This window comes from Paramisgurnus dabryanus, chromosome 24 (assembly GCF_030506205.2).
Source record: "Paramisgurnus dabryanus chromosome 24, PD_genome_1.1, whole genome shotgun sequence".
In the NCBI taxonomy this organism is placed as follows: Eukaryota; Metazoa; Chordata; class Actinopteri; order Cypriniformes; family Cobitidae; genus Paramisgurnus; species Paramisgurnus dabryanus.
The window spans coordinates 207,344-231,063 of NC_133360.1; the positions used below are offsets into that span (position 1 = coordinate 207,344).

Consider the following 23,720-nt stretch of genomic DNA (forward strand, 5'->3'; position numbering starts at 1 on the left):
ATCAATGTTTTATATATTATAAATAATTAAATAACTGCGTAACGATTTCAAATATCCCAAAAGATCTTTACATTTAAAATACAAAATGTTTTATTTTAAACTTGCAAAAATAATTAAAAAGTTTGTGAATATTACAATAATACATGATATTTAAAATATGACAGTTGAACCCAGAATGCGTCGTCTGCGCAGGTCTGCAGGAGTCGTCTGCGCAGATTTGTCTGCGTTCGGTAGCGTTCTCTTTCTGGTGTTCTTCAGGTGATGCTACAGGTCACGTGTGAGGGTTCAGTGTTTAATTCACCCGAGACAAACAAACAATAAATGACAACAACAGCACTAAATGATGACAGTAATGTTTGGTCCTGCGCCAGTGTACAAAAGGCAATAGCACCAGTGACAACACAAAGGTCAAAATACTGAAAATGATCATTACAGTAAATATGATCTGTTTATATGAGCCCAAAAATATCAGATGCTACTGAAAAAATATAAGAGAAAGAGAGAGAGGTGGGAGGAAAGGTTAGGGTTGAATATACTTTACACAAACATACAAACAAATACTGAGAATGTAATTCATCATAATGTGATGTGCGTAGCTGCTGTAGTGAGCATTAGTGTTGTAAACAAGATCTGCATGTTTGTGTAAAGTATGTTTGTTAGCATCTGATAGGCAGTACCAGGGCTAGTGTGTGTATATGTGTGTGTTTGTGTGTTTAACAGGATCCACAGCTCTTGGCACAGTTCCCACCCATCGATCCACACTGACCACTGAGTGCAACTACACCACAGCGAGAAAACTGATCCCGGCACAGATCCGCTGCAGAGACACAAATGTCTGTTAGATTATGTTCACTGTAAAAGTGAATTAAGAGTGAAAACAGACCCCTCACTGACCTCTGAGCAGCTCCTCGTGGGCACAAACAGTCCTGACACAAATCTCTTTATTAATCACATAAACCCTCCGCAGACTGTAGACAATCACAGGAGAAATTCAGGTACCATCTTAATAAAGGTCACACAACTGAATACACTTCAGTGTTTGTGTGTTTACTAACCTGTAGAAGCAGATGCTGTTGAGACATTGTTTACACGGCTGATGGACAGAATAAAGACGAGTGCAGGGATATTGTTCTTCACGACAGTCTGTAAAACACAACAAACTTCATCAGACTCTCTCTTGCTCATTCACTCTCTTACTGTGGGTTATAAACGCTCGTACCCAGAGGTCCAGGTTCAGTCGGCTCGGTCTGAAACTCCACCACTGGAATTAAAATAAAACACACAATGATTATTATAGGAAGCTGTTGAAATGAACTCAGGACAGATAAAGTGAGATGTACCAAATTGTCCAGGCCCTGAGGTTTGTGTTTGTATTCTTTGCTGTGACACCGGTGGATCTGTTCATAAAAATAACAACAGCATCATCATATGATTATAATTCTTTAACAACATAAAAGAAAAGCATTTTTTTAAGGATATCTGAAAATACACTCACTTACAGAACCACAAACCCACACGTTTTATAAACATCTACTGTCATATTTAATCTAGTTTTGTTTTGCATTATGTTATTATAATGTCATGCATTATTTGATCCTCCAGTCAATGACGTTACCAATGGAGATAAATTTTACATTGCATGAATGGTTTTGTGTGAAATTGAGTGTAAAAGAGTTTGAGAGACACTTACAGTAATCATAATTATTGTTGTTACCTGATAAGAAGAAACACAAAAAAAATATTAATCTGTAAAATTAATGAAAAAACAGCAGAGATTTATTCAGTCATGGACTCACCCAACCCATATGTATAATCCTCATAGTTCTGAGGCTGCGACAGAACCAAACCTGAAGAACAACACAAGCACACACACACACACACAAACACACACACACACACACACACACACACACACACACACACACACAAACACACACACACACAGTCATGTTTACAGTACATGCTTTACAAGGAAAATACCATAGACGCAATGCATTTTATATTGTACAACTGTATAGTCTATTCCCCAGTCCATAATCCCAACCATCACTAAAACCTGTTGGCAATCTTTTGTGTGTGTGTGTGTGTGGGAGAGAGAGAGAGAGAGAGAGAGAAAGAGAGAGAGACTCACCGACCGCTGACAGCAGAATCACGTAACAGAGTTTCATGGTGTCTGTAGAAAAGAACCCAACAGTGAGATGATGATGAGATTTCCAGCTGTGTGTTTCTCTGTTATTCACATTCATATGACTGTAACGCTCACATTTTCCTCTCTCTCTTTCTTTATTTCTTTCTCTGTCTGTGTGTCTGCCCTGCTGTGGCCCCTGCAGTGGTCTGCACTTTTAAGAATGTGTTCGTGTGTTTCTGCTTTTCTCAGAAATGAGTTCAGAGCAGAAACCCTCATGCTGCCCCAAATCTCTCTGTCTCACTCTCACAGTTTTCCTTCAAGGCATTTCTGTGCTCGTAGTCTCACTTCATCCTGTCTGTCTTCTCACTAACAAGAGGATGTTGCACAGATGGACAGACATCTCTTGAATCAGAGAGTGAGACAGTCTGTCATCTTAATAAACCATCAACCGTTGCACAGGTCTATTTACACACACACAGACACACACACGCAAACACACACGAAAGTCGTGTCCACTAATGCAGTGTGTGTGTAGAGAAATTCCTGCACTGTGTGTGTGTGTGTGTGTGTGTGTGTCACATCTGGGAACCATTACCCCCCCAAACCTTTACAGGACCCTCCCCCCACATGCACACAAACACACACACAGAGTGAGTGAGAGAGAGAAACACATTCAATAAAACACAATCTTTTCTTCCTTTTCCTTCTGGAGACTTTTGTTGTTAACCCCCTCCTGTCTGTCTGTCTTTGTGTGTGTGTTTATTTTGGCTGTTTGGTGATTTGCCCCCAGCTGTAATACCCCCCAATAAAGAAATTGCCTCAACCGACAACCTGAAGTTAACACAACACTAACACACTAACTTTAAATACAATTATAAATTAAATAATGTTAATCTAGTCTTTCAAAGAATAAACACTTAAAGATTAAACTCACATCGGTTATTAATACAGAGAGAGAGAGAGAGAGAGAGAGAGATTCAAAACTCTTTACTGTGTCCGACATTTTATTAATCTTAAGTCAGACGACAGCCAAACATTAACTCAGAGTTTTATATAACTGTAAAGAGTTTTAAAGAGAGAGAGACTTACCTTTAATTCACTTCTTTCTCTTCGAGTGATGCTAAAGTCTCAGCGCGTGTCTGAAGTTTCTCAAACCCCGCCCTCTTCGCGTAACTCCGCCCCCGCCTGTTGTTCACAGAGCAACACCTACAGAAATATAAACTATAACATCTAACATTCCTCTTTATCACAGTATGATTAAACACGGAATAAATGACTTTAAATTATAACTATCTATATTTAAATCTATGATTATTAAAACATTTATCATTGGACACATCTGATGACAGCGGCGTTAAGCTCCGCCCCTCAGCGCAATGCAGAGTCTGTGAAATATTAAATATCATCATCAAACTGCTGCTCCTCGTTTCATCCTTAAACTAATCCACACTATATCTGTTTCTCGCAATCTTAACAAGCCTAAAGACACACATGAATTAACCACAAACACGATATCTGTGTTCGATTATTGAATGGATTTTGGTGGATGAGATCAGCACAAATGACGTCATGAAGTAGACAAATCGAGCGTTTCATAACATGTTTCTCTTTATTAAATAACACTCACACAATCAATAATGACTCGAGTATTTACTTTAAATAAGTAATCAGGGCGTGTCATCTCAATTAAAATATAATACTGGAACTTCAATTCTTCAGTAAGCAGAGAGAAACATGTTGAGATACAAGCATGTGTTTATTTCATATAAAGCAAAATTACACAGATGGATCACAGATTATACACATCACTGTCTGTCTCTCACACACACATCATTTTATATAGCATGTGATAAACAAGTGCCACTTTCTCTCTCTTTCTATCTGATAATTTGAGTTTGTATCACTGTTGTGTAGATTTTATTGTGTGTTGTTTTAGTCGTGTGTGTGTGTTTGTGTGTGTTATTGTACTCCTTCATTTTAAGTATGAGATTTATGCTGAAGCGGTTTTCTTTTCCTGGTACGTGGCCATCATCTTCTTGATTTGAGCGATGGCTTTGCCTGGATTCAAACCCTGCAGAAGACAAAACCATACACAACATCAGTGTAAAATCATTATAAACCTGCATGATTCTTATAAATAGACTATTTAAAAGGTCTGGACATCTAACCTTTGGGCAGGTCTTGGTACAGTTCATGATGGTGTGACAGCGGTACAGTGAAAATGGATCCTGTAGTTTGGCGAGTCTCTCTTCAGTATAATCATCACGAGAGTCGATCATCCACCGATACGCCTGCAATGCATGAAACACACTGACTGCAGAACTCTTCAGGAACCTGCAGAACATCTCAAAGGCTTCATCTTACCTGCATGAGAACAGCCGGACCCAAATACTTGTCTCCGTTCCACCAGTAACTGGGACAGCTGGTACTGCAGCAGGCACACAGGATACACTCATACAGACCATCCTGATGAAGAGAAACACACCGTCAGCAAACACACTTTAGTTCTGACGCTACAATCTGTCCTCCGGCCTTTACTCTACCAGTTTCTCCCGGTCCTCCATGCTCTGCAGATACTGCTGACCCTGTTTGGACTCGTCCTTCTTCTTCAAGTACGGCTCAATGGATTTATACTGAGCGTAGAAGTTGCTCATATCCTACAAACACAATGAATTATGATAAAGCAAACCAGCAGACAGCTCATGGCCAGCAGACGCAGGAGAAGTGTGATGAGATACTCACGGGCACAAGATCCTTCACCACATACATATGGGGCAGCGGGTAAATCTTCGACACTTTGCTGGTGTTGGTATCGATCTTGTTCAGACACGCTAAAGTATTTCCACCATTAATATTCATAGCACAAGAGCCACAGATGCCTGCAAAAATCAGAACCACATCAGACACCAATTACACACAGCAGACTGTTTTTAAATATTTTTAAAAACACTGTAAACAAATCTTGTAATACTGATTTTAAGAATTCTAATCATGTAAATAATTATAATCTCTCACTCACCCTCTCTGCAGGAGCGTCTGAAAGTCAGTGTTGGGTCCATCTCATTCTTGATCTTGATCAGAGCATCTAGAACCATCGGCCCACACCTGAAACAACAGAATCTCTTTAGATCCAAACTACAGACATCAGAGTAACTACAGACGTAAGAGTAAGTACAGACAGCAGGATAGGTACAGATGGGAGAGTAACTACAGACTCACGTGTTAAGGTCAATCTCATAGGTCTGCATGTGAGGTTTATCTCCAGTCTTGTCTGGATCCCATCTGTAGATCTGAAACTTCTTGATTCTGGGCTGAGTATCAGGTGCTGCTGCTGTCTGTGCAAACCTTACCGCCTGATACAAACACATCATACAACATCAACACAAAACAACACAGAACAACATCTTGTGCTTTGGCTCTAAGAAAAACTAAAATTAGAAAAAACATTTATTATTATTATTATTATTATTATGAGTCAGTCAGATCTGAGTAAAAGACAGTGATGTCCTGACCTCTCGTGGCCGCGGACTGAATGACACACTGTTACATCACTGTAAGTACACCATAACATTATACAATCAACTAAAATATGATGTGAACTACTTTACAAGATCCAAACTGTTGAACCGAATGAATCTGAATGAATCCGAGCATCTGAAAGACGTTTAGTTCATAGTCCTGCTAAAACTTTACGACGCTTGTTTACATGACACAAGAGTCCAGAAACATGACTTATGTACAATATAAACACACAGAACTGATATATATACTACATATATTATAACTCATTAATTAGATACTTCATCTATAGAACATTAGAGCTTGTAGAAACTGTAGAAACACCGACTGTCACTTCACATTCAAACACCCGTCACAGTCTTAAAACACATATTAAGATTCAGATCAGTTTAAAGACGTTAAACTCGGGTGTTTTAGTTCATTACCGTTACAGCAGCGACGGGACGGACAGCAGCAACACCGCAGCGGCTCAAGGAGAAACACACCGCGGCCATGATCAGTCAATCTGACCCTTCAGTCCTCCAACAGACCATAATGCACCGCGACGGTACCGTGTCTCAATAAAGGTGTGTCGACTTCATGCGGAGCTGCGCAGATTGATCAAGAAATGACATCAAAGTACCACGTGAGAGTACATCTCGCTGTACTTTGACGTAATAACCCGTTCTGTCTGCGCAGGCCTGCATGAAGGCTTATATAGCTTTTATTGCGCAATCAAATATGAATTATTTTAAGAAGTCTCTCAATTCCAACCTTGATTTCAATATTTTAAGGCATTCAGTGTTATAGTCAGAGTGTTTAGGTTTAATGAACAAGTTATAGTTCTTTTTATTTATAAAGCACATTTAAAACAATCCCAGGACTGACCAAAGTGCTGTACAGCATAAAAACTATTTATTAAACACACAAAGGAAATAATCAAAGAAAAAACACGTTGTTTGCTATAAATCTCACTTCAGAAAGATAAACGTTGTTATGTCCCAGTGTGGTGTTTCTATTTATTGTTTTAATAAAAATAGTTACAGTTTATTACACAGATATATTTATCTAAATACTCTTAATAATACTCTTTAAACCATAGATATGTATATAAAGGCTAGATGGCTCAAGGCGGAGTCAGCTGTGTCGTCACTTGGCGGCCATCTTAGGTCAGTGCTGCCATAGTGCTGCTCCCTGCTGCTGTGGACGAAAGGTGAGTGACATACGCCAACTAAAATGCTCGTAACTTGCTGAATTCTTGACGGATTTACAAACGGTTTGGTTTTTTACAAACGTTATTAACGTGGCTATAATTCTGGATGCTTTAACATGTTTCATGAATTTTTTATTTATTTTTAGTATACGTATTCAGTGTCATAGGTACATCTTTGACGTTTATAACAAACCAATCCGTTTGAAAATCGGTAAAAAATTAAGCAAGTTATGGTCATTTAAAAGTACCTGCATCATTAAAACTCAATGCTACGAGTGAGCGAGCGCCCTGTCCTAAGATGGCCGCCAAGATGCGGACGTTCCACTCAATTGGCCATCAGCGCAGACGAGCCATCTAGCCTTTATATACATATCTATGCTTTAAACTGTGGGACTTTTAGTTTGTCGCACATGCCCCGGAAGTGATGTCAGGTTGTCAGTGCGGCACATGAAATGTAAGGTCACACATGCAGAATCTGATTAATGAATGAGAATTCATGAGTTCAGGGTGATTATTGATCTTTAGATTGGTCATCATGGTGTTTCTGACGCTGTCCTGCTGGATCCGGAACCGCGGACCGGACAGATACTGGAAAGTTCAAGAGCTCCTGAAGAACGCTCGGGTGAGATAACATGAAACAAAACGAGATATAAGCAAAATAATTATTCATATCTGTTCTATTCACTTATTTATCTTACTGTCCACCTGTCCGTGAATAATAGAGTCAGACTGATATTTTGTAATCTTGTGTTAGGGTAATGTAAACATGTAAAGTATATGCACTGTATCACCATCTGTTTGAATCAGATCAGTTATTGTAACGTTAGTTGATCTGTGTGTTTGTGTTTTTGTGTTTGTGCAGCATTTCCGCGGCAGGAAGAATCGTTGCTACAGTCTGGCAGTGCGCGCGGTGCGCAGAGCGTTTGTCTACGCCACCAAAGCACGCAAAACCAAAAGGCGCAGCATGAGAACGGTAAAATAAATAAAAGCACGAGCCATCAAACACACATATCTGAGGTGTTTAAACTAAACATTTGTGTCCACGCAGTTGTGGATCTCGCGCATCGCTGCAGCCACAAGAGAACACGGCATGAAATACCCCGCGCTCGTGCACAACCTGCTGAAGGTCAGTGTGCGTGACAGCTCATATATCTGATCCACACGCGTGTTATGTGTGCGTAACATGTGTCGTGTGTCCCTACAGTGCAGCGTTCAGCTCAACAGACGCGTCTTGTGTGACATGTCAATCACAGAGCCGCGCACTTTCCACGCGCTCACGGCGCTTGCCCGCGCGCGTCAGCAGGAGGGTCTCCGAGCTGCACTGGGCGACGGAAAGGAGCCGCCGGGCGTTTTCTCACGCGTCACGCAGCTGCAGTGACTCAAAAACACCCTGGACCTCAACCCATCAGAGAAGATGCTGAACCAGTGTCAGTCTGTATCTCTGTCACATAGTGTTCAGTGATCAGATATGAAAAGCTTCACTCTTGTTTTGGAGTGTTTGGATTTTTCTGTGTAAATAAATGTTTATCTGTGTGTTTATGAATAGAGCAATAAACAATTTCATAGTAATAAACTGTCAGTGCAGTGTGTTTGTGTAATTGCATATCTTTTAAATGTTGTGTTTACACCAATATAACAGCAGATTTCAGTTATAAATCCCACTCAGACATATAATATATGATCTTTATGAAAGATTTCTGCCATTAAAGGGTAATGATTATAAAAATAATTTAGTTCTTCAAATGGGACATATCATGAAAATCTGACATTTCCATGTTAAAGTGCTATAATTGGGTCCCCAGTGCTAGAAAATGTGACAAAAGATCAAACCAGTAACTTAGTTTTGGTTAACCATTCTCTGCAAGCATGTGAAAAAATAGAAAATTGAAGTTTGGTTCCCCTTGTGATGTCAGAAGGGGATCTTATTATAATAATACCGCCCCTTAATCTGCACTATCCAACCACGGCACTGACCTTTAGAGCAGAAATCTGCTCATTTGCATTTTAAAGGACACACCCAAAAACAGCACATTTTTGCTCACACTTACAAAGTGTCAATATTAAGATGTTATAATAAATTATCTGTGGGGTACTTTGAGATAAAACTTCACATATGTACTCTGTGGGGACACCAAAGATTTATTTGACATCTTAAAAAAGTCTCCCCTTTAAATCATCGAATAAAATTAACAGCTCAATACAACAGAGTTAATTCAATAATAAATAAAATAAACAAACAAAAAAGAAAGGAGAAAGTGTAATTTAATTAGCAATGTCATATTTGCTTGTAATCTTATAAGGTTTATTTGATTTTTTACTTTTACAATTCTTTAGTGTATAGTACAATAAAGTTCATTTTTCAAATGAGAGAAATTTGGTTTTGAGTTTATGAATATAACATTTCCCCAGTGAAATCAACATTTGAATAAGATATTCATTTTCTTTATAAAATGTTTGATCATTAAAGTATATTAATATGTCCAACAGTATCTCATGTAATGATGATTTGGTAAACATAAATCTGATGCAAGCCTCCGTTAAGATGATTGCAGAAGCTTTTCGGCCACCGTACACGCTTGAGGGGCGTGGCTTCCTCCCTGACCTTCTGTAGAAGGACGAGCGTGTCAGCCAATCAGAAGCTCGCAACGGTGCTCAGGAAGCAGTGCGCATGCCCAGAATGCGGCAGCGTGGAGCGGCAGTGAGTTCAGTCAGTACCGGGTCTGCGTGCTCACATTGAATCATGTCGTGGCTGTTCGGGCTCAATAAAGGCCAGAGTGTCGCTCCTCCGGACGGCCCGATTCCGCCCGCTCCTCCCGCGCCTCCGCCCAGCGGCTCCGGTGACAAACCGAAGGACAAATGGAGCAACTTCGACCCCACGGGACTGGAGCGCGCAGCGAATGCGGCCAAAGAACTGGACCGATCCCGTGAGTACCGGCATCAGACCCGAGGGTCCGACCTTGCGTTTCAGTCTGTGTGCGTGACGTCATGTTTCACATGTCAAACGCGCGTGTTCATGTCATGAGTATGTGAAGGGCATTAGGTCAAAGGTCACGCCCCCCACATCTATGATTTTATCATGCATACTTTGTAAAGCATCGTCATCATTGTACTGAATGTTTACCACAATATTTACACGAAAATCATGAGAAATGTCCTAAAAATGATAATGAGAGTGATGTGTGATGACAGGTCATGCCAAAGAGGCGCTGGATCTCGCTCGCATGCAGGAACAGACCGTCCAGATCGAACATCAAGCCAAGATGAAGGTACACGATCTCTCACAAATCTCAAATCGTGAGTGCTCATTGGTCAGGTGTGTGAAGTTTGATGTGATCTTCAGGAGTACGAGGCGGCTCTGGAGCAGCTGAAGGGAGATCAGATCCGCATACAGGGAGAAGAACGGCGGAAAACCCTGAATGAGGAAACCAAACAGCATCAGGCGGTAAGAGATTGACTCCAGCGCTCGTATGAGAGTCTCTGACATCACTCTGATCATGTGACTCTTTCCACAGAGAGCTCAGTATCAGGATAAACTCGCCCGGCAGCGATACGAAGATCAGCTCCGCCAGCAGGTGCGTATGGAGAAATTAATCTTCATTTATCGCGCGTCACGTGTCATCCTAACGTCTCCTCTTTATTGGTCTGCAGCAAGTTCTGAATGAGGAGAATCTGCGCAGACAGGAGGAGTCCGTACAGAAGCAGGAGGCCATGAGGAAAGGTGCGACTTCATTGCATAATAATAAAAATATGACGTGCGTTTACGTTTGATCATAAAAAAACTTGTTCCCATAGCAACCATTGAGCACGAGATGGAGCTGCGACACAAGAACGAGATGTTGCGCGTGGAGGCGGAGTCTAAAGCTCGTGCACGTGTCGAGAGAGAGAACGCTGACATCATCCGCGAACAAATCCGACTGAAGGCGGCCGAACACAGACAGACTGTATTAGAGTCTATACGGTACACACACACACACACACATGTATCCGTGCTCATTGTCTGTATATGTTTATGTGATGTTGTGTATTTGTGTGTGTTGTGTAGGACTGCAGGTGCTGTTTTTGGAGAAGGCTTCAAGACGTTCGTGTCTGATTGGGATAAAGTCACAGCTACAGTAAAGTCTTTCCTCGTCTCCGACACATCAGCTGAAGCTCTTTATATATTCAGTATTCATTGAGTTGCGCTGCTCCTCCTCTCCTGTAGGTGGCAGGACTCACGCTGCTGGCAGTGGGCGTTTACTCCGCACGCAACGCCACCGCTGTGGCCGGTCGATACATCGAAGCTCGGTTAGGAAAACCTTCGCTGGTGCGAGAAACGTCACGGATCACAGTGGTGGAAGCGCTCAAACACCCCATCAAGGTACGAGACAAACTTAATCTGATGACTTCCTGTGTAGACAGGAAGTGAGGTGTGACGGAGTCTGTGTGTGTTTTTCAGATGGTGAAGCGTTTGAAGAGTAAACCACAGGACGCTCTGGAGGGAGTCGTGCTCAGTGTGAGTTTAAAACCCAACACATGAACTATTTGCTGAACACTTTCATGTTGACTTACTGAAGTGAATCCCATCTCTTGCGTCTGCGCAGCCGTCTCTAGAAGAGCGCGTGCGTGACATCGCCATAGCTACGAGGAACACCAGACAAAATCGAGGTCTGTACCGGAATATTCTCATGTACGGCCCACCGGGAACAGGAAAGACGCTCTTCGCTAAGGTGACGCGCACACACACAAACGTGTTGATGAATATGACAGCCAGCATATAATCTAACGGCTCCTGATGTGTCTGTGAACAGAAACTAGCAGTGCATTCTGGGATGGATTACGCCATCATGACGGGGGGCGACGTGGCGCCGATGGGTCGAGACGGAGTGACGGCCATGCACAAAGTGTTCGACTGGGCCGGAACCAGCAGCCGCGGGTGAGACGCATGTCATTGTGTTGTTCATGTTAAACATTTACATTAAACACCGAGAGAAAAACATCAACAACACGCTTCATATTCTAAATCTTTAGTTGATTTATTTTAATATTTGGGTTTGAGCTGAAGATTAAAGTCAATCTAAACATTTCTTCTGTGTGTTTGTAGGCTGTTGTTGTTTGTGGATGAAGCAGATGCATTCCTGCGCAAGAGATCCACTGTAAGACTCACTGCTCTCCCTCTCTCATGTTTATACCGCATGTGTCATGTGTGTTACTAAAGCAGTGTTTGTGTGTGTTTGTGTTTCAGGAGAAGATCAGTGAGGATCTGCGAGCGACTTTAAATGCATTCCTGTATCGCACTGGAGAACAGAGCAACAAGTAAACTCTCTTTCTGTCTCTGATGTTCTTACAGACAGACAGACAGACAGATCACGGTGATGTTTTTTGTGTGTGTGTGTGCAGGTTCATGCTGGTATTGGCCAGTAATCAGCCCGAGCAGTTTGATTGGGCGATAAATGACAGAATCGATGAGATCGTGAACTTCATGCTGCCTGGACCTGATGAGAGAGAGCGACTCGTGCGGCTTTACTTTGATCGATATGTGCTGGAACCTGCCACAGGAGGACGCCAGTGAGTAAAACACACACACACACACAGAGACACACACACACCTGTAGCACAGCATACTACTGATGACATCACTGAAGTGTAGACTTCATAGGGTGCACAGTATGGGAATCTGTGCAGTACACCACAGCATAAACTATTGTATCATATAATCCAGAAAATGGCTAGTTACTAGTTAAATAATGTGAATTAATTACATGGGATTTTGATATTGTATCCCATTAAGCATTCTGGCAGATGAACAGGATTATTAGCTGTGATTCGTAATGTTGCATAATGCATACCTAGTGTTTAAACAACAGCATACAGTATATAGTGTGCACTGTTTGTATTTGTGGCCTTTATGCTGATGATATAAAACTCTGTGTTTGTTTGTACAGGAGGTTGAAATTGGCTCAGTTTGATTATGGACTCAAATGTTCTGAGATCGCCGATCGAGTGGCCGGGATGTCTGGACGTGAGATCTCAAAACTGGGAGTTGCTTGGCAGGTGTGTATCTGCTTCAGGATCCTGCAGGCTAATCGTCTTTCTGTTAAATGTGTTTTATTAAACTCACACATAACATGAACTTCAGTGTAGAGAGAAACTTGATCTAATCAACATAAGTTAGTAGTAGTAGTAGTACTGAAGTTGGAGACTGGTATATCATTGTGTTTGTTTATTTAGGCGGCTGCGTACTCATCGGAAGACGGTGTCCTGACGGAGGCCATGATTGACGCGCGTGTGGAGGACGCCATCCGTCAGCACAGACAGAAGATGAACTGGTTGCACGGTGAGGGCGTCCTGGACAACGAGGGCCGAGCGATGTCTTCAGAGAGCCACAGTAAAGCCACAAAGACGGGCTTCTCACCTCCACTTCCTGTGACATCAGAGCTGGATAAACCTGACGCAAACGCCTCAAAACGAGAGCCGGACCCTAAAGACGGGACTGCAGTATAACCGGCTCAGTGTTCAGAGTCTGACCTGTGTATTAAGATGAAAGTAACACACGTGTGTGTGTTTGTTAAGATGTGTAGTTTGTTCAGGTGAGCTGATGTCTGTGTAACATTTCTGTATGAAACTAAAATTAGCTGTTAATCACAAAGACTGAAAACAAATGAAATAAGATGAGATCATGTTTCTGTCTGACAGTAAAACAAGTTTCATTTCCTATCATTGCTTACTATGATATTTTATTGAATGAGTGACACGGACTTTTTAAGTTCTGCTTTTCAAATATACCTTAAATTTAAATGAGTATTACTCTTAACTACCCCCCTTTTGAGTGTGGGGGTAAAAAGTTTATGTGCACCTACAAATTAATATAACTTGTTCTAAAAAAACACTTCAAAGTTTTTCACTGAAGTATCTGGAGGTGAAAATATATTTAATTTTTTTATAGCAGTTTACATTAATAGTAATAAATAAAAATAATGCAATAACCATCATTTTATAAATAAATTTATAAAAATGTAAATTTTTCATGACAAAAATGCTGTAGAAATTAGGGTTGGGGTAGTATTAAATAGCTGTGATGCAAATTTCAAGTTAAAATCACAAATATTGAGGTTTGTGTCACACTTTTAGTGGGTAAACCATTATTTGTGTGATGTGAAAAGTGAATTGAAGCTGTAGTTTGAGTTCCATCACTTTAATGTAACACAAACACAAATTACAAACATCACACACTCTCATACATCACTAAACATTAAAATACTTTGTCCCCCTGACCCGTTTCTACTAAAGATTACCCAGCATGCCGTGTTTCTAAAACAGACACTGTTACCCGGTACATAAATATTCTTCTAAAAAATGCAAACCCCCCTGGATGATGTGTCGTACCCCTACAAAACGAACACTCGTGAAAAACACACAGCAAGCAAAAACACAGAATCCTCCGAGAGAATCCAGCAGGCAGGAGATCCACACAACAGACTGCAGTTTATCATGGACCGTTGTGTTGTGATTGTGTGTCAGAGTCTGCGAGGGCTCGGGTGGCCGTTGTGGTAGAGCTTCTGTTTGACGTGTACCACGTTATTACCAGAGTCTTCTGTCCTGCGGCTTTGCAGACGTCTGCGCAGCTCTCGTAGGTTACACACACGGGAAACCCATCGCCACGAGCGCCACAGATCACCATCTTCACCTGAGACACAACGACAACATCAGCGACCAATCAAATCACTCCAAACAAACTCTTGTGTGAGAAGAAACTTACCGTGGTGTCTGTTGGACCTCCAGAACCTCAGGGCGTAATGAAGCGCTCCATCCAGCCACAGCAAGAGCCAGCTGATACAGAAGCCCATCAGAAGACCCAGAACCAGGTCCAGTTCCTGTTTGCTTACGCTGTTACTCGTGGAGGAACTTATGGATTCCCCCGAGACGGATCCCTCGTACGGGATCACATACTCCACGTGATGCCTTCAGGACAGAGAGAGGATAAAGCTGAGATGAGAAATCTTTTCATATGAAATCAGTTTTGGAAAAACACAGAAGGAAAGTAAAGTTTAAAGCTGAAGGAAGATAATTTGGTTTGCATGGCCATGTGAGACACAACAATCAGAACTAGGTCAGATGAACAGAAACATGTCCCGTTTCCATTTATAGTCATTGTTTAAAATATCTCTGTGAGACTGTGTTATAATGTCCAGATGAAGTTTATCACCGCACTCTTAGAAAGGATTAACACATCTATGTGCAATAAGCTTTTAACACATTATGTGTCATTTTGTGTTAAAATTTAACCCAAGTTGTGTTAAAAGTAACACACAATGTGTTGTTTCAATAACAACACAGAGATGGGTGGATTCTGAATCAACACTAATCTGTTGTTTTTAACACATTCGTTCTAAGATCTACGGCTGAGTTACATAACATTGCAGTTTTATTAGTAATGTTAAAAATAACGCCAGTGGGGGATTTTATTAAATAAAATTAAATCAATTATAATGTATTATATGTGTGATTAATAGTTTTGGGTAACTTACTCAAAAAAAGTCATTGATTACCAGGTTACTATCTTAAATCATTTAATTAGATTACTGTATAAACTTACTTAATCTCTTTAAAATGTATTTAATGACTTATTACTTTATAATCCTATTTAGTAAATGGTACAAAGATAAGCTTGAAATGGCTCAAATAAATCATATAAAAGTACATCAATTATTCTGCTCAAACTTTTTAAGGTCCAGTTCTCACTATTAACCAGAGGCGTAATTTTCACTGGGGACAGGGGGGTCATGTCCCCCCCTACTTTTCAAAATCTAATTTGTGCACCCCCAACTTTCAAATTCATTTGTCACTATTTTTAACCACATGTCGTCATGAAGGAGCAGGACTGAAAGTCTGCCTTTATTTCCTGATTTTTTTATCACCATAGTCTCTAAACGCATGTAAATGCAAGAAATGGGTCCCCCACTTTAACTACTTTAGCTATTAACTACTTTTGCCTCAATATACTCCTAACTACTGCTTATTAATACTTAAAGTAGTTGTGAAGTTTAGGTTTTGGTAGGATTAATGATTTATAATAAGTTTTGCACTATTAACTCACCAAAGTATTTAAAGTGAGAAGGATAAATAAAAAACATGCATTTTAACCTTAGACTTTAAATATTGATGTTTAATCCACTATTGTATTATATCATTGATCTACAGTCCATACACAGGATTTACTTCAATTACATCAGAAGAAACTTGCATTAGATTACCGAGTAATCCCTTACTTTACTTTATTAAGAAAAAGTCATTAAATAAAAGTAACAATTACTTAGTAACTAGTTACACTCAACACTGATTATTAGAAAGGATACCGAATAAACAGACGAGGTTGTGGGAAACACAAACTAACATAAACTTGTAAGCTGATATAACTGTGTCGTCACTAAACCTCGTTTATAGCCTTTATTATTATGCTGAATTATTGATTTAGTTGTTAGTTTGGATCTGCTACGTGCCTGAAATGTAAAGGTCCGGTAGTTAAGGCGGTGAACAGTATAATGTTAATGTAGGTCAGGTGTGGATTACCTGCCGCACGAGCAGTGACACACGCGCTCAGGTCCACGCATGCGCGGCAGAATGAAGTTGTGAAATCGGTCCAGAAGCGCGTTCATGTCGGACACGCACACGATGGCCTGGAAAACACCAAAACTACAGCCATTTCCCAGCGATCAGCGTTTAAAATTGTATTTCAACATGTTCGTCCACAGAAACAGAAGCAAAACAACGAGTTAATAAAGTTCAGCTGCAGTCATTATGTCATTCCTCAGCAGCAGGTTCCTCTTACCAGAACCAGAACCGCTCCAGTCACCATAAACATCATCTTCATCACAGTCCATAGACAAACATCATCTTCATCATCACAGATCAATCCACAAGTATCTTCACAAACACAACATCATCTTTAACAGAGATGCAGAAATATCATCATCTTCATTACAGACCATAAACATCATCTTCATCACATATTCGCGGATCTTTTATCATCATCTTCTTCTTCTTCACAGGTACAGCACTGATGGAGATGAATGTTATCGGACTCGCAGCATCAGATGTCTCACCTGAGGCTCGGTTTTTACATTATGTCTAACAAACACGCGTACGCCGCGGCGCGTCGACAACGCGAATCCGCCTTCATCATAACGAGTCGCTCTGTATATCAGCAAGCTTTCATCTCCACGCGCCTTCACAGAAAACCGCGAGTCACGCGGAACATAAACGCGTCAAGCGCTTTCACCTGGGAACTGTAAGTGATCTGATGTGTATCGGATCTCAGATCAGTCCATTAGCTTAACGAGAAAGCCCTGCGTCACACTCATCTGGAATATCAGTCCCACGCGGATTTAAAGTCGCACACGTTCGCAGTTTAAAGAGATATTACAATGTTTTCTGTAAGATACACGATAATCCTTTTATTTCTAGACAAGCACCTGAGGTTTGTGGAGATATTGTACAATTCATGACGTACCATTAAAGTACTTAAATATGGAAATCATTCAGTGTTACGTGCGATGATGTAAAACCATCGTCACACCAAATTTGCGTAAAGGTAAAATCATCACGAGCACCATGAGATTCATTGACGCTTTTATTCATTCATTCATTCTTTCATATATAGCGCAATATTTACAAGAATAATAATAATATCAGGCACTCTGGGCTGAGTCAGATACAATTACACAAACTTACTTTCATTTACAAAATTAAAGAAAAAAAAAACTTAAATCTCGCATTTCAAGTTCATGTTTAAGTAACCGTGAAAGAAATTCAAAATATATATATATATATATATATATTCACATCCAGAGTAAAAACTCAAACACAAGATATCTGATAGCCCAGTTAAAAAAAGCCCTCTGGAATTACAAAATGATCTGCAAGATACCAACTGATGGGTCACTCATTGACACCGAACGTGTTAAAGGGACAGTTCACCCCAAAACGTATTCCCCCTCATGTTGTTACAAACCTGTATTCATGTCTTTGTTCTGATGAAGATGTTTGTAATGAAGCAGAAAACTGAAGCACCATTGACTTCCATAGTAGGAAATATTACTATTGAAGTCAGTGGTGCTCAAAAACGGTTTGGTTACAAGCTGAACACAAAGGAAGATGTTTTGAGCAAATAAATGTATACAGGTTTGGAACAACATGAGGGTAATGATGTTAATTTTGGGGTGAACTGTCCCTTTAAGGGTTTTGAGACTGGCTGCCATGTACTGAACACAGATCAGATCTGTAACTCCTAACAGAATCAGTGTTAGATCCATTCTGTGTCCATCTCCAGCTGATTAATATTTAACCCTTAGCATCCTCATACACACATGAAGAGAAAGTCAGATGTCCTTCAAGTCATTGTGCCGTACTGAGACTGACACGACACAGAGAGACGCTCTCATCCTGACTGTTTTATATACGTGTACGTGTGTGTGTGTATTACATGACTCTCTTAGCATGTAAATGAGCGACTGTCATGCCTGTACTCTGCTGCCATGGCAACCGGTCTGACTGTGTTCAGTGTGAGGGGGGCTGAATGTATGCGTGTGTCAGTAGAAACAGACGGTGTGTAGAAACGGTCTGTGGCTTTTCTCCTCAAATTCCTGCAGAAGTTCATCGATTTCATTCTCCATATCATCCGTGTGTTGAATCTGAAAGAAACGGACAAATCCCAACGCATCAGCTCAGTGTAATAAGAGATATAACCTGACCACAAACAAACATGATACACATCACAGTCGTTTCATTCGTCATGTTTTAATGTAAGTAAATATACAGCATAGGATTCACATGCATTGAGATTTGAGATGAATGAAGGGTGTTTGTACCACAGGATCAGACTGAGCTCAGACTCGGGGAATAAACGCTCACTTCATACTCACACATTGGCAAAGTTCACAGATGAGAAACGCTCCCAGTGTGGCCTCCTCGTGGTTATCCTGAATGTCCACATTTATGACGTGTACAGGCTGAAAGGTTTCCTGCTCACGAGAGTTTAGGTCTGAAAGAGAGAGAGAGAGAGGTGAAATCACATGACATCATTCATAAGAGAGATGATGAAGATCATTACGATCAGTGCTCCTCACCCTCCACCACCTGGTCATAAACTCTCTCCTCACAGGTGATGACCAGATCAAACTGATCCTTGCAGCTTTGGAATCGCTCCGGTCGGATTTTAATGCGTTTGTTTCGTTCTAACATGTGTAAGATGCCATTCTGTGTGTATCTGAAGAGTACAGCGGTCAAGGAAAACACAACATACAGACTCAAAATAAACAAACATCAATAAAAACCTATATACAAAGGTGTGAATCTTTCAACAAATAAATAAGGGTTAATGACTCACAACACTTAAAACTAATACATGAGCGTCCTCTAGTGGTCAGCGTACACACGACAGACACTTCATTAGATAAGAGTTTGATTATATAAACACTATGAATCTTTATAAACTCTGTCCTGACTGAATCTGTTATGTAAAGAGAAGATCATGTGAATCACACGCACACACACACATCTCTGCACTAATGTTTATAACTCAACACTGAAGACCTGCAGTACTTCAGTATATTCATCTCTTTAAACGTCTATGCCCAACACATCCATCATCACAGTTACAGTAGTTCACTTACATCTATATAAACAATAGTTCACCCAAAAATGAAAAAAACTCACTCTCATGTTGTTATAAACCCGCATAAATATCTTTTTTCTGATTAAGACGAATTAAGATATTTTGAGGAATGTTTGTAACCAAACCGTTTGTGGACCCCATTCTCTTCAATAGTAGGAAACTATAATACTATTGAAGTAAATGGGGTCCAGAAATGGTTTGGTTACAAACATTCATCAAAATATCTTCATTCGTCTTAATCAAAACAAAGAAATGTATACAGGTTTATAACAACATGAGAGTGAGTAAATGATGACAGAATTGTAATTTTTGGGTAAACTATCACTTTAAAATAAAGGCATCTTTGTTAAAGGATTACTGTGAATAAACCGAGGCATAAGTCGATGTAACTTTCTGTGGTAAAAGAGATAAACATGCACTGAATAAACCTAGAGACCATTCACTCACGCTAATAAAGTAAGAGCGCTTCCCCACTCTTCTCAAATATTTCACTAAAAGGTTTATATAAGTTACTTTTTTAAATCTCTTACAGGTTAATGTCAAAAATAATCAAAATATGGCTGCATGATTAAGGGCAAACTCAGTATCATGATTATTTAACACGATTACTCCGTGACTCTGAAAACATGCATTTATTTAAGCTTTATATTAACGTTGCATGTGTCAAAGCAGTGGTGCCTTACAAACACAATCGCAGCATGCAATTTCTATTTTAACTGTACAATAATTTTTTACCTCGATTGTCTTGTTTTTGAAATTGTTTGAATCAAAAAATGGAAACAATTAATTGCATAGCCCCAAATCAAAATCTAGTTTTTATCCAAAATCTGAAAAACTTAAATGAGTCAGCTGGTCAAGGTCAACTTCAGTGGAGAAACAAATATTATTTGCCTATAAGTGCAATATAATAAAGAGCGATTAGAGGAGACGGGTCCACGAATCAAAGGATAAACTACATCAGTGTTGAGAACTTAAAACAGTAACTACAGTTTACAGTAGCTTGACCGTAACCCTAATCTTTATTTTCTGTTAAAATGGGCGTGGCTTAACCTAACCCTACACCACTGGTTTCTGTATCAGATGGAGTTGAACGCATGTTTTAAGTGTCAGAATGTTTACTGGTGAAAGATACTTTTAAAAGCCATCAACACTCACACTGACTATTATATAAAAAGACATTCAACCTAAAACCCAACAAATCCTTTATTTCTCTGACATAAAACAAACAATATAGTGGTAAAATTACTTAATTACTTATTTTACTAGCTTCCATAGTGTTAACTTTTTCTTCAAAAGCTGGCTTGCGAGTTGATTGATAATTTATAGAAGTTTCTCTAACGGTCAAATCAAACATGTTAAATTTCTGCGTACATGTGAACTCAGCGAATCGCATCTGAGGAATCTGTGTCCTTTAACTAATTCAGTTTTCTCTGGAGGATTTTTACAAGTCAAAAAATCCTGAAATCACACTGATTTCTATCCTCAGTCATCTATCATTAGGGGTGAATGGAAAAGTTACACGCCTTATCAAAAACATTTCTTAACAGCCACTCACTTTTCCATTAATTACTATTGACGAGTTTGCAATAAAGTGTAATCAAATATGACAGTAAAGCATATTTAGCGTCCTGTCTGAGGGAAGAGCTATGAACACCCAATATTAAATTGAATCCAAAGTACCCCCCCCCCCCCCACCTAACGGAGATATACAGCACACAGTGAGATCATCGGCCGGAGGAGGAATGCTTAAAAAACTGTCACGGGACACCTATATGTGTGAACCTGGACCACAAAACCAGTCATAAGGTAAACTTCTAGCAATAGCCAACAAAACATTTTATGGGTCTAAATTATCAATTTTTCTCATACAAAAACCATTAGGATATTAAGATCATGGTCCATGTACATTTCTTACAATAAATAAATCAAAACTTTTATTTTTGTGAATGGATGAGGTGCTAAGAACTCCATTTAAACAAACTTTATATGCGATTCTCTCAATATTTAGATTTTTGTACCTTAAGATTCCAGATTTCTTTGCATCTCAAACCAAATATTGTCCTATCCAAACAAACCATACATTAACAAAAAACTTTCAGATAAAAATTGTTGACCCTTATGACTGGTTTTGTGGCCCCGGGTCAAATATACACTGCAAAAAATGACTTCTTGACGTATTTTTGTTTTATTTTCAGTAAAAAGATCTAAAAATTCTTAAATTAAGATGCATTTCCTTGATGAGCAAAATGACTAAAAAAAAGTCTAGTTTTTTTTAGACTATATATATATACAAAATTTAAGTGAATTTGTGCTTAAGAGATACAAAGTATTTCACTCACTTTGATGTTGTTACAAAACCATATAAATGTCTTTGTTTTGATGAACACAATGGAAGATATTTTGATAAATGTTTGTAATCAACATTCACTTCCGTAGTAGAAAAAAAAGAATACTATGGAAGTAAGTGGGGTCTATCTACGGTTTGGTTACAAACATTTATCAAAATATCTTCCATTCTGTTCATCAAAACAAAGACATTTATATGGGTTTGTAACAAAATAAGACAGTAAATAAGTAAATGACAGAATTTTCACTTTTAGGTGAACTCTCTCTTTAAAACAAGCAAAAAGCCCCAAAGGGGTAAGACAATTTTTTCAACTTATTTCAAGATTCTTTTCTCCCCCCATTTGCAGTTTTTTTGCTTGTTTTAAGCACATATTGAGTTAAATTGTATATTTTTGTCTAAAAACTAGACTTATTTTCTTAGGTCATTTTGCTCATCAAGAAAAGACATCCTGGTTTAAGAATTTTTTGATATTTGTACTGAAAACAAGACAAGCATATGAAGTAAGAAAGTCCTTTTTGCAGTGTAGAGACTTCTTTGCGATGATCAGTTGGATAACTTAACCGTGCTCCTCGTGAACTTCGTTAAATATTTAAATTCAATCCTACCCTATAACAATTTCTGGCAGCTAACTGTAATAAATCTTCTGTGTTGCCACATGGTGTAAAAGGAATTCAAATGTTACCAATGTGGTAAAATCCACGTAACATCGCTAGCTTTGATTTGTCATTTATGTCATATAATACCAGCGAGGTCTACGACTACTATCATTGCGAAATTTAAACCAGTTTCTAAAACTAGTAAAGCAGCCACTAACAGATAGTTGGAGTTAAGTTTTGGCCCTGTCTGTCACGAACACAGTCGTGGGTTTGGAAATCCTTGAACGTGAAGCACAGCTAACACAGTTGTGTTTTCCTGCGTGAGTCTACGCTAGGGATACAGTTCTTTGTCTTTGCGCACCAAGTCATTGTACATCTGCTCATAAGTGGTTTTAAAGTCGTAAATGTTGGGTTTGTCCGGAGCCGGTCCAGGCAGTTTCACATGAGTCCCTGTGCCGAAGGAACGCACGTCAAACCCTCGCTTGCTGTAAAGATAACAGAGAAACAATGAAACACAGCACAGATCATAGACATCACACACACATCTACACAACAGATCAGGGGTAAACCTGCTGTGACTTACCAAACACAACAACACCTGATCTGAGATCATTAGTGTGGATTACAACACTAACAAATAACTATGGTAATACCACATTCTGCCAAAATGGGTCATGGTATTACCATAGTATTATATTATGTAATGTGGAGTATCGTGTAAATATTGTTTTAATCCTCCTGTACAGTGGGGTTTGGTAAAGCACCACCTGGTACCAACACACTAGTTCGGTAAGAGCACTTTTCCTAAATAGTTATAAATAATGGCGTTGGGTCTGGCTCGTTTATTCCAGAACTTTCTGTGGTATTTTTTCGCTTCAGGTTGTAAAAAATAATCTGATTCGGTTTCTTCTGGGCGCATCGAGTTTCTTTACTATTTAATATTAATTTTTAAATGATAACGACTCTCGTGTTCGGATCTGCGTCTGTTGGATCATCTGGGCCGGAGACAAAGGAGGACGCGGAAATGAGTGAGCCGGTGTGAGGTGGACGGCAGCCCGGGCGGGTTCGTGAGGCTTTCAGGTCGATTGTTCCGGGTCGTTACCTCAGGATGTTGTGCGCTTCCATACTGCGGTTCTGGTTGCTGGAGCACACGACCGCGACACGCAGCGGATCGGCCGGCATCGCTATCTAAAGCCCGGCAGAAGTTTGTAAGGATCTGATAGAGTCTGTTCGACACGAGCTCAACTCGACGCTTCTGCTCTGATCTGCTGACGGAGAGAAAATGGCGG

The 23,720-nt window shown here is 39.8% G+C and overlaps 6 protein-coding genes across 7 annotated transcripts; 2 read left to right on the forward strand and 4 right to left on the reverse strand.

Annotated features, from left to right (window-relative positions):
* Positions 1-72: 72 nt before the first annotated feature.
* mfap2 (microfibril associated protein 2) lies at positions 73-3,305 on the reverse strand. The gene is made up of 9 exons (XM_065243117.2): positions 3,218-3,305; positions 2,132-2,173; positions 1,797-1,847; positions 1,691-1,714; positions 1,341-1,397; positions 1,220-1,261; positions 1,056-1,143; positions 895-968; positions 73-817 (listed from the first exon to the last, which is right to left on the reverse strand). The coding sequence occupies exons 2-9, from the start codon at positions 2,166-2,168 to the stop codon at positions 714-716; spliced, it is 477 nt and encodes a 158-aa protein (XP_065099189.1). The 5' UTR covers positions 2,169-2,173; positions 3,218-3,305; the 3' UTR covers positions 73-713.
* Positions 3,306-3,865: 560 nt separating this feature from the next.
* sdhb (succinate dehydrogenase complex, subunit B, iron sulfur (Ip)) lies at positions 3,866-6,222 on the reverse strand. The gene is made up of 8 exons (XM_065243116.1): positions 6,073-6,222; positions 5,348-5,481; positions 5,148-5,233; positions 4,871-5,007; positions 4,672-4,785; positions 4,493-4,594; positions 4,297-4,419; positions 3,866-4,199 (listed from the first exon to the last, which is right to left on the reverse strand). The coding sequence occupies exons 1-8, from the start codon at positions 6,139-6,141 to the stop codon at positions 4,119-4,121; spliced, it is 846 nt and encodes a 281-aa protein (XP_065099188.1). The 5' UTR covers positions 6,142-6,222; the 3' UTR covers positions 3,866-4,118.
* Positions 6,223-7,244: 1,022 nt separating this feature from the next.
* mrpl20 (mitochondrial ribosomal protein L20) lies at positions 7,245-8,428 on the forward strand. The gene is made up of 5 exons (XM_065243481.2): positions 7,245-7,293; positions 7,365-7,461; positions 7,702-7,812; positions 7,888-7,965; positions 8,044-8,428. The coding sequence occupies exons 2-5, from the start codon at positions 7,375-7,377 to the stop codon at positions 8,215-8,217; spliced, it is 450 nt and encodes a 149-aa protein (XP_065099553.1). The 5' UTR covers positions 7,245-7,293; positions 7,365-7,374; the 3' UTR covers positions 8,218-8,428.
* A 1,057-nt stretch (positions 8,429-9,485) lies between these two features.
* atad3 (ATPase family AAA domain containing 3) lies at positions 9,486-13,533 on the forward strand. Its single transcript, XM_065243118.2, has 16 exons — positions 9,486-9,763; positions 10,029-10,105; positions 10,180-10,281; positions 10,352-10,411; positions 10,488-10,557; positions 10,632-10,797; positions 10,882-10,951; positions 11,041-11,196; positions 11,275-11,331; positions 11,420-11,545; positions 11,627-11,751; positions 11,920-11,971; positions 12,061-12,131; positions 12,216-12,383; positions 12,761-12,869; positions 13,047-13,533. Exons 1-16 carry the CDS (start codon positions 9,580-9,582, stop codon positions 13,317-13,319), a joined length of 1,866 nt encoding a protein of 621 aa, XP_065099190.1. The 5' UTR covers positions 9,486-9,579; the 3' UTR covers positions 13,320-13,533.
* A 308-nt stretch (positions 13,534-13,841) lies between these two features.
* On the reverse strand, positions 13,842-17,295 carry tmem240b (transmembrane protein 240b). Of its 2 annotated transcripts, none has more exons than XM_065243122.2 (4): positions 16,645-17,295; positions 16,386-16,492; positions 14,575-14,777; positions 13,842-14,502 (listed from the first exon to the last, which is right to left on the reverse strand). In XM_065243122.2, the coding sequence occupies exons 1-4, from the start codon at positions 16,684-16,686 to the stop codon at positions 14,333-14,335; spliced, it is 522 nt and encodes a 173-aa protein (XP_065099194.1). In that variant the 5' UTR covers positions 16,687-17,295; the 3' UTR covers positions 13,842-14,332. The 2 variants fall into 2 exon arrangements, with proteins under 2 accessions (XP_065099194.1, XP_065099195.1); XM_065243123.2 differs by having other exon boundaries at positions 13,846-14,502; positions 16,386-16,508.
* A 137-nt stretch (positions 17,296-17,432) lies between these two features.
* On the reverse strand, positions 17,433-23,720 carry ssu72 (SSU72 homolog, RNA polymerase II CTD phosphatase). The gene is made up of 5 exons (XM_065243121.2): positions 23,534-23,720; positions 22,773-22,916; positions 18,941-19,080; positions 18,737-18,855; positions 17,433-18,505 (listed from the first exon to the last, which is right to left on the reverse strand). Exons 1-5 carry the CDS (start codon positions 23,611-23,613, stop codon positions 18,404-18,406), a joined length of 585 nt encoding a protein of 194 aa, XP_065099193.1. The 5' UTR covers positions 23,614-23,720; the 3' UTR covers positions 17,433-18,403.

What these genes read in the sequence shown, in the direction of transcription:
- mfap2 (XM_065243117.2), bottom strand. Translation starts at nt 2,168, where the DNA reads ATGAAACTCTGTTACGTGATTCTGCTGTCAGCGGTCG. An exon ending in CAACAATAATTATGATTACT is followed by an intron (nt 1,398 to 1,690) that starts GTAAGTGTCTCT and finishes TTTTATGAACAG; the next exon opens with ATCCACCGGTGTCACAGCAA. An exon ending in GACTGAACCTGGACCTCTGG is followed by an intron (nt 1,144 to 1,219) that starts GTACGAGCGTTT and finishes TGTGTTTTACAG; the next exon opens with ACTGTCGTGAAGAACAATAT.
- sdhb (XM_065243116.1), bottom strand. Translation starts at nt 6,141, where the DNA reads ATGGCCGCGGTGTGTTTCTCCTTGAGCCGCTGCGGTGTTGCTGCTGTC. An exon ending in TGGTGAAGGATCTTGTGCCC is followed by an intron (nt 4,786 to 4,870) that starts GTGAGTATCTCA and finishes TTGTGTTTGTAG; the next exon opens with GATATGAGCAACTTCTACGC. An exon ending in GTCCGGCTGTTCTCATGCAG is followed by an intron (nt 4,420 to 4,492) that starts GTAAGATGAAGC and finishes CATGCATTGCAG; the next exon opens with GCGTATCGGTGGATGATCGA.
- mrpl20 (XM_065243481.2), top strand. Translation starts at nt 7,375, where the DNA reads ATGGTGTTTCTGACGCTGTCCTGCTGGATCCGGAACCGCGGACCGGAC. An exon ending in AGCTCCTGAAGAACGCTCGG is followed by an intron (nt 7,462 to 7,701) that starts GTGAGATAACAT and finishes GTGTTTGTGCAG; the next exon opens with CATTTCCGCGGCAGGAAGAA. An exon ending in TCGTGCACAACCTGCTGAAG is followed by an intron (nt 7,966 to 8,043) that starts GTCAGTGTGCGT and finishes GTGTCCCTACAG; the next exon opens with TGCAGCGTTCAGCTCAACAG.
- atad3 (XM_065243118.2), top strand. Translation starts at nt 9,580, where the DNA reads ATGTCGTGGCTGTTCGGGCTCAATAAAGGCCAGAGTGTCGCTCCTCCG. An exon ending in AACATCAAGCCAAGATGAAG is followed by an intron (nt 10,106 to 10,179) that starts GTACACGATCTC and finishes TGTGATCTTCAG; the next exon opens with GAGTACGAGGCGGCTCTGGA. An exon ending in AACTGGGAGTTGCTTGGCAG is followed by an intron (nt 12,870 to 13,046) that starts GTGTGTATCTGC and finishes TTGTTTATTTAG; the next exon opens with GCGGCTGCGTACTCATCGGA.
- tmem240b (XM_065243122.2), bottom strand. Translation starts at nt 16,686, where the DNA reads ATGAAGATGATGTTTATGGTGACTGGAGCGGTTCTGGTTCTG. An exon ending in TGTCACTGCTCGTGCGGCAG is followed by an intron (nt 14,778 to 16,385) that starts GTAATCCACACC and finishes TCTGTCCTGAAG; the next exon opens with GCATCACGTGGAGTATGTGA. An exon ending in GAGGTCCAACAGACACCACG is followed by an intron (nt 14,503 to 14,574) that starts GTAAGTTTCTTC and finishes GTTGTGTCTCAG; the next exon opens with GTGAAGATGGTGATCTGTGG.
- ssu72 (XM_065243121.2), bottom strand. Translation starts at nt 23,613, where the DNA reads ATGCCGGCCGATCCGCTGCGTGTCGCGGTCGTGTGCTCCAGCAACCAG. An exon ending in TTATGACCAGGTGGTGGAGG is followed by an intron (nt 18,856 to 18,940) that starts GTGAGGAGCACT and finishes TCTCTCTTTCAG; the next exon opens with ACCTAAACTCTCGTGAGCAG. An exon ending in TCTGTGAACTTTGCCAATGT is followed by an intron (nt 18,506 to 18,736) that starts GTGAGTATGAAG and finishes CGTTTCTTTCAG; the next exon opens with ATTCAACACACGGATGATAT.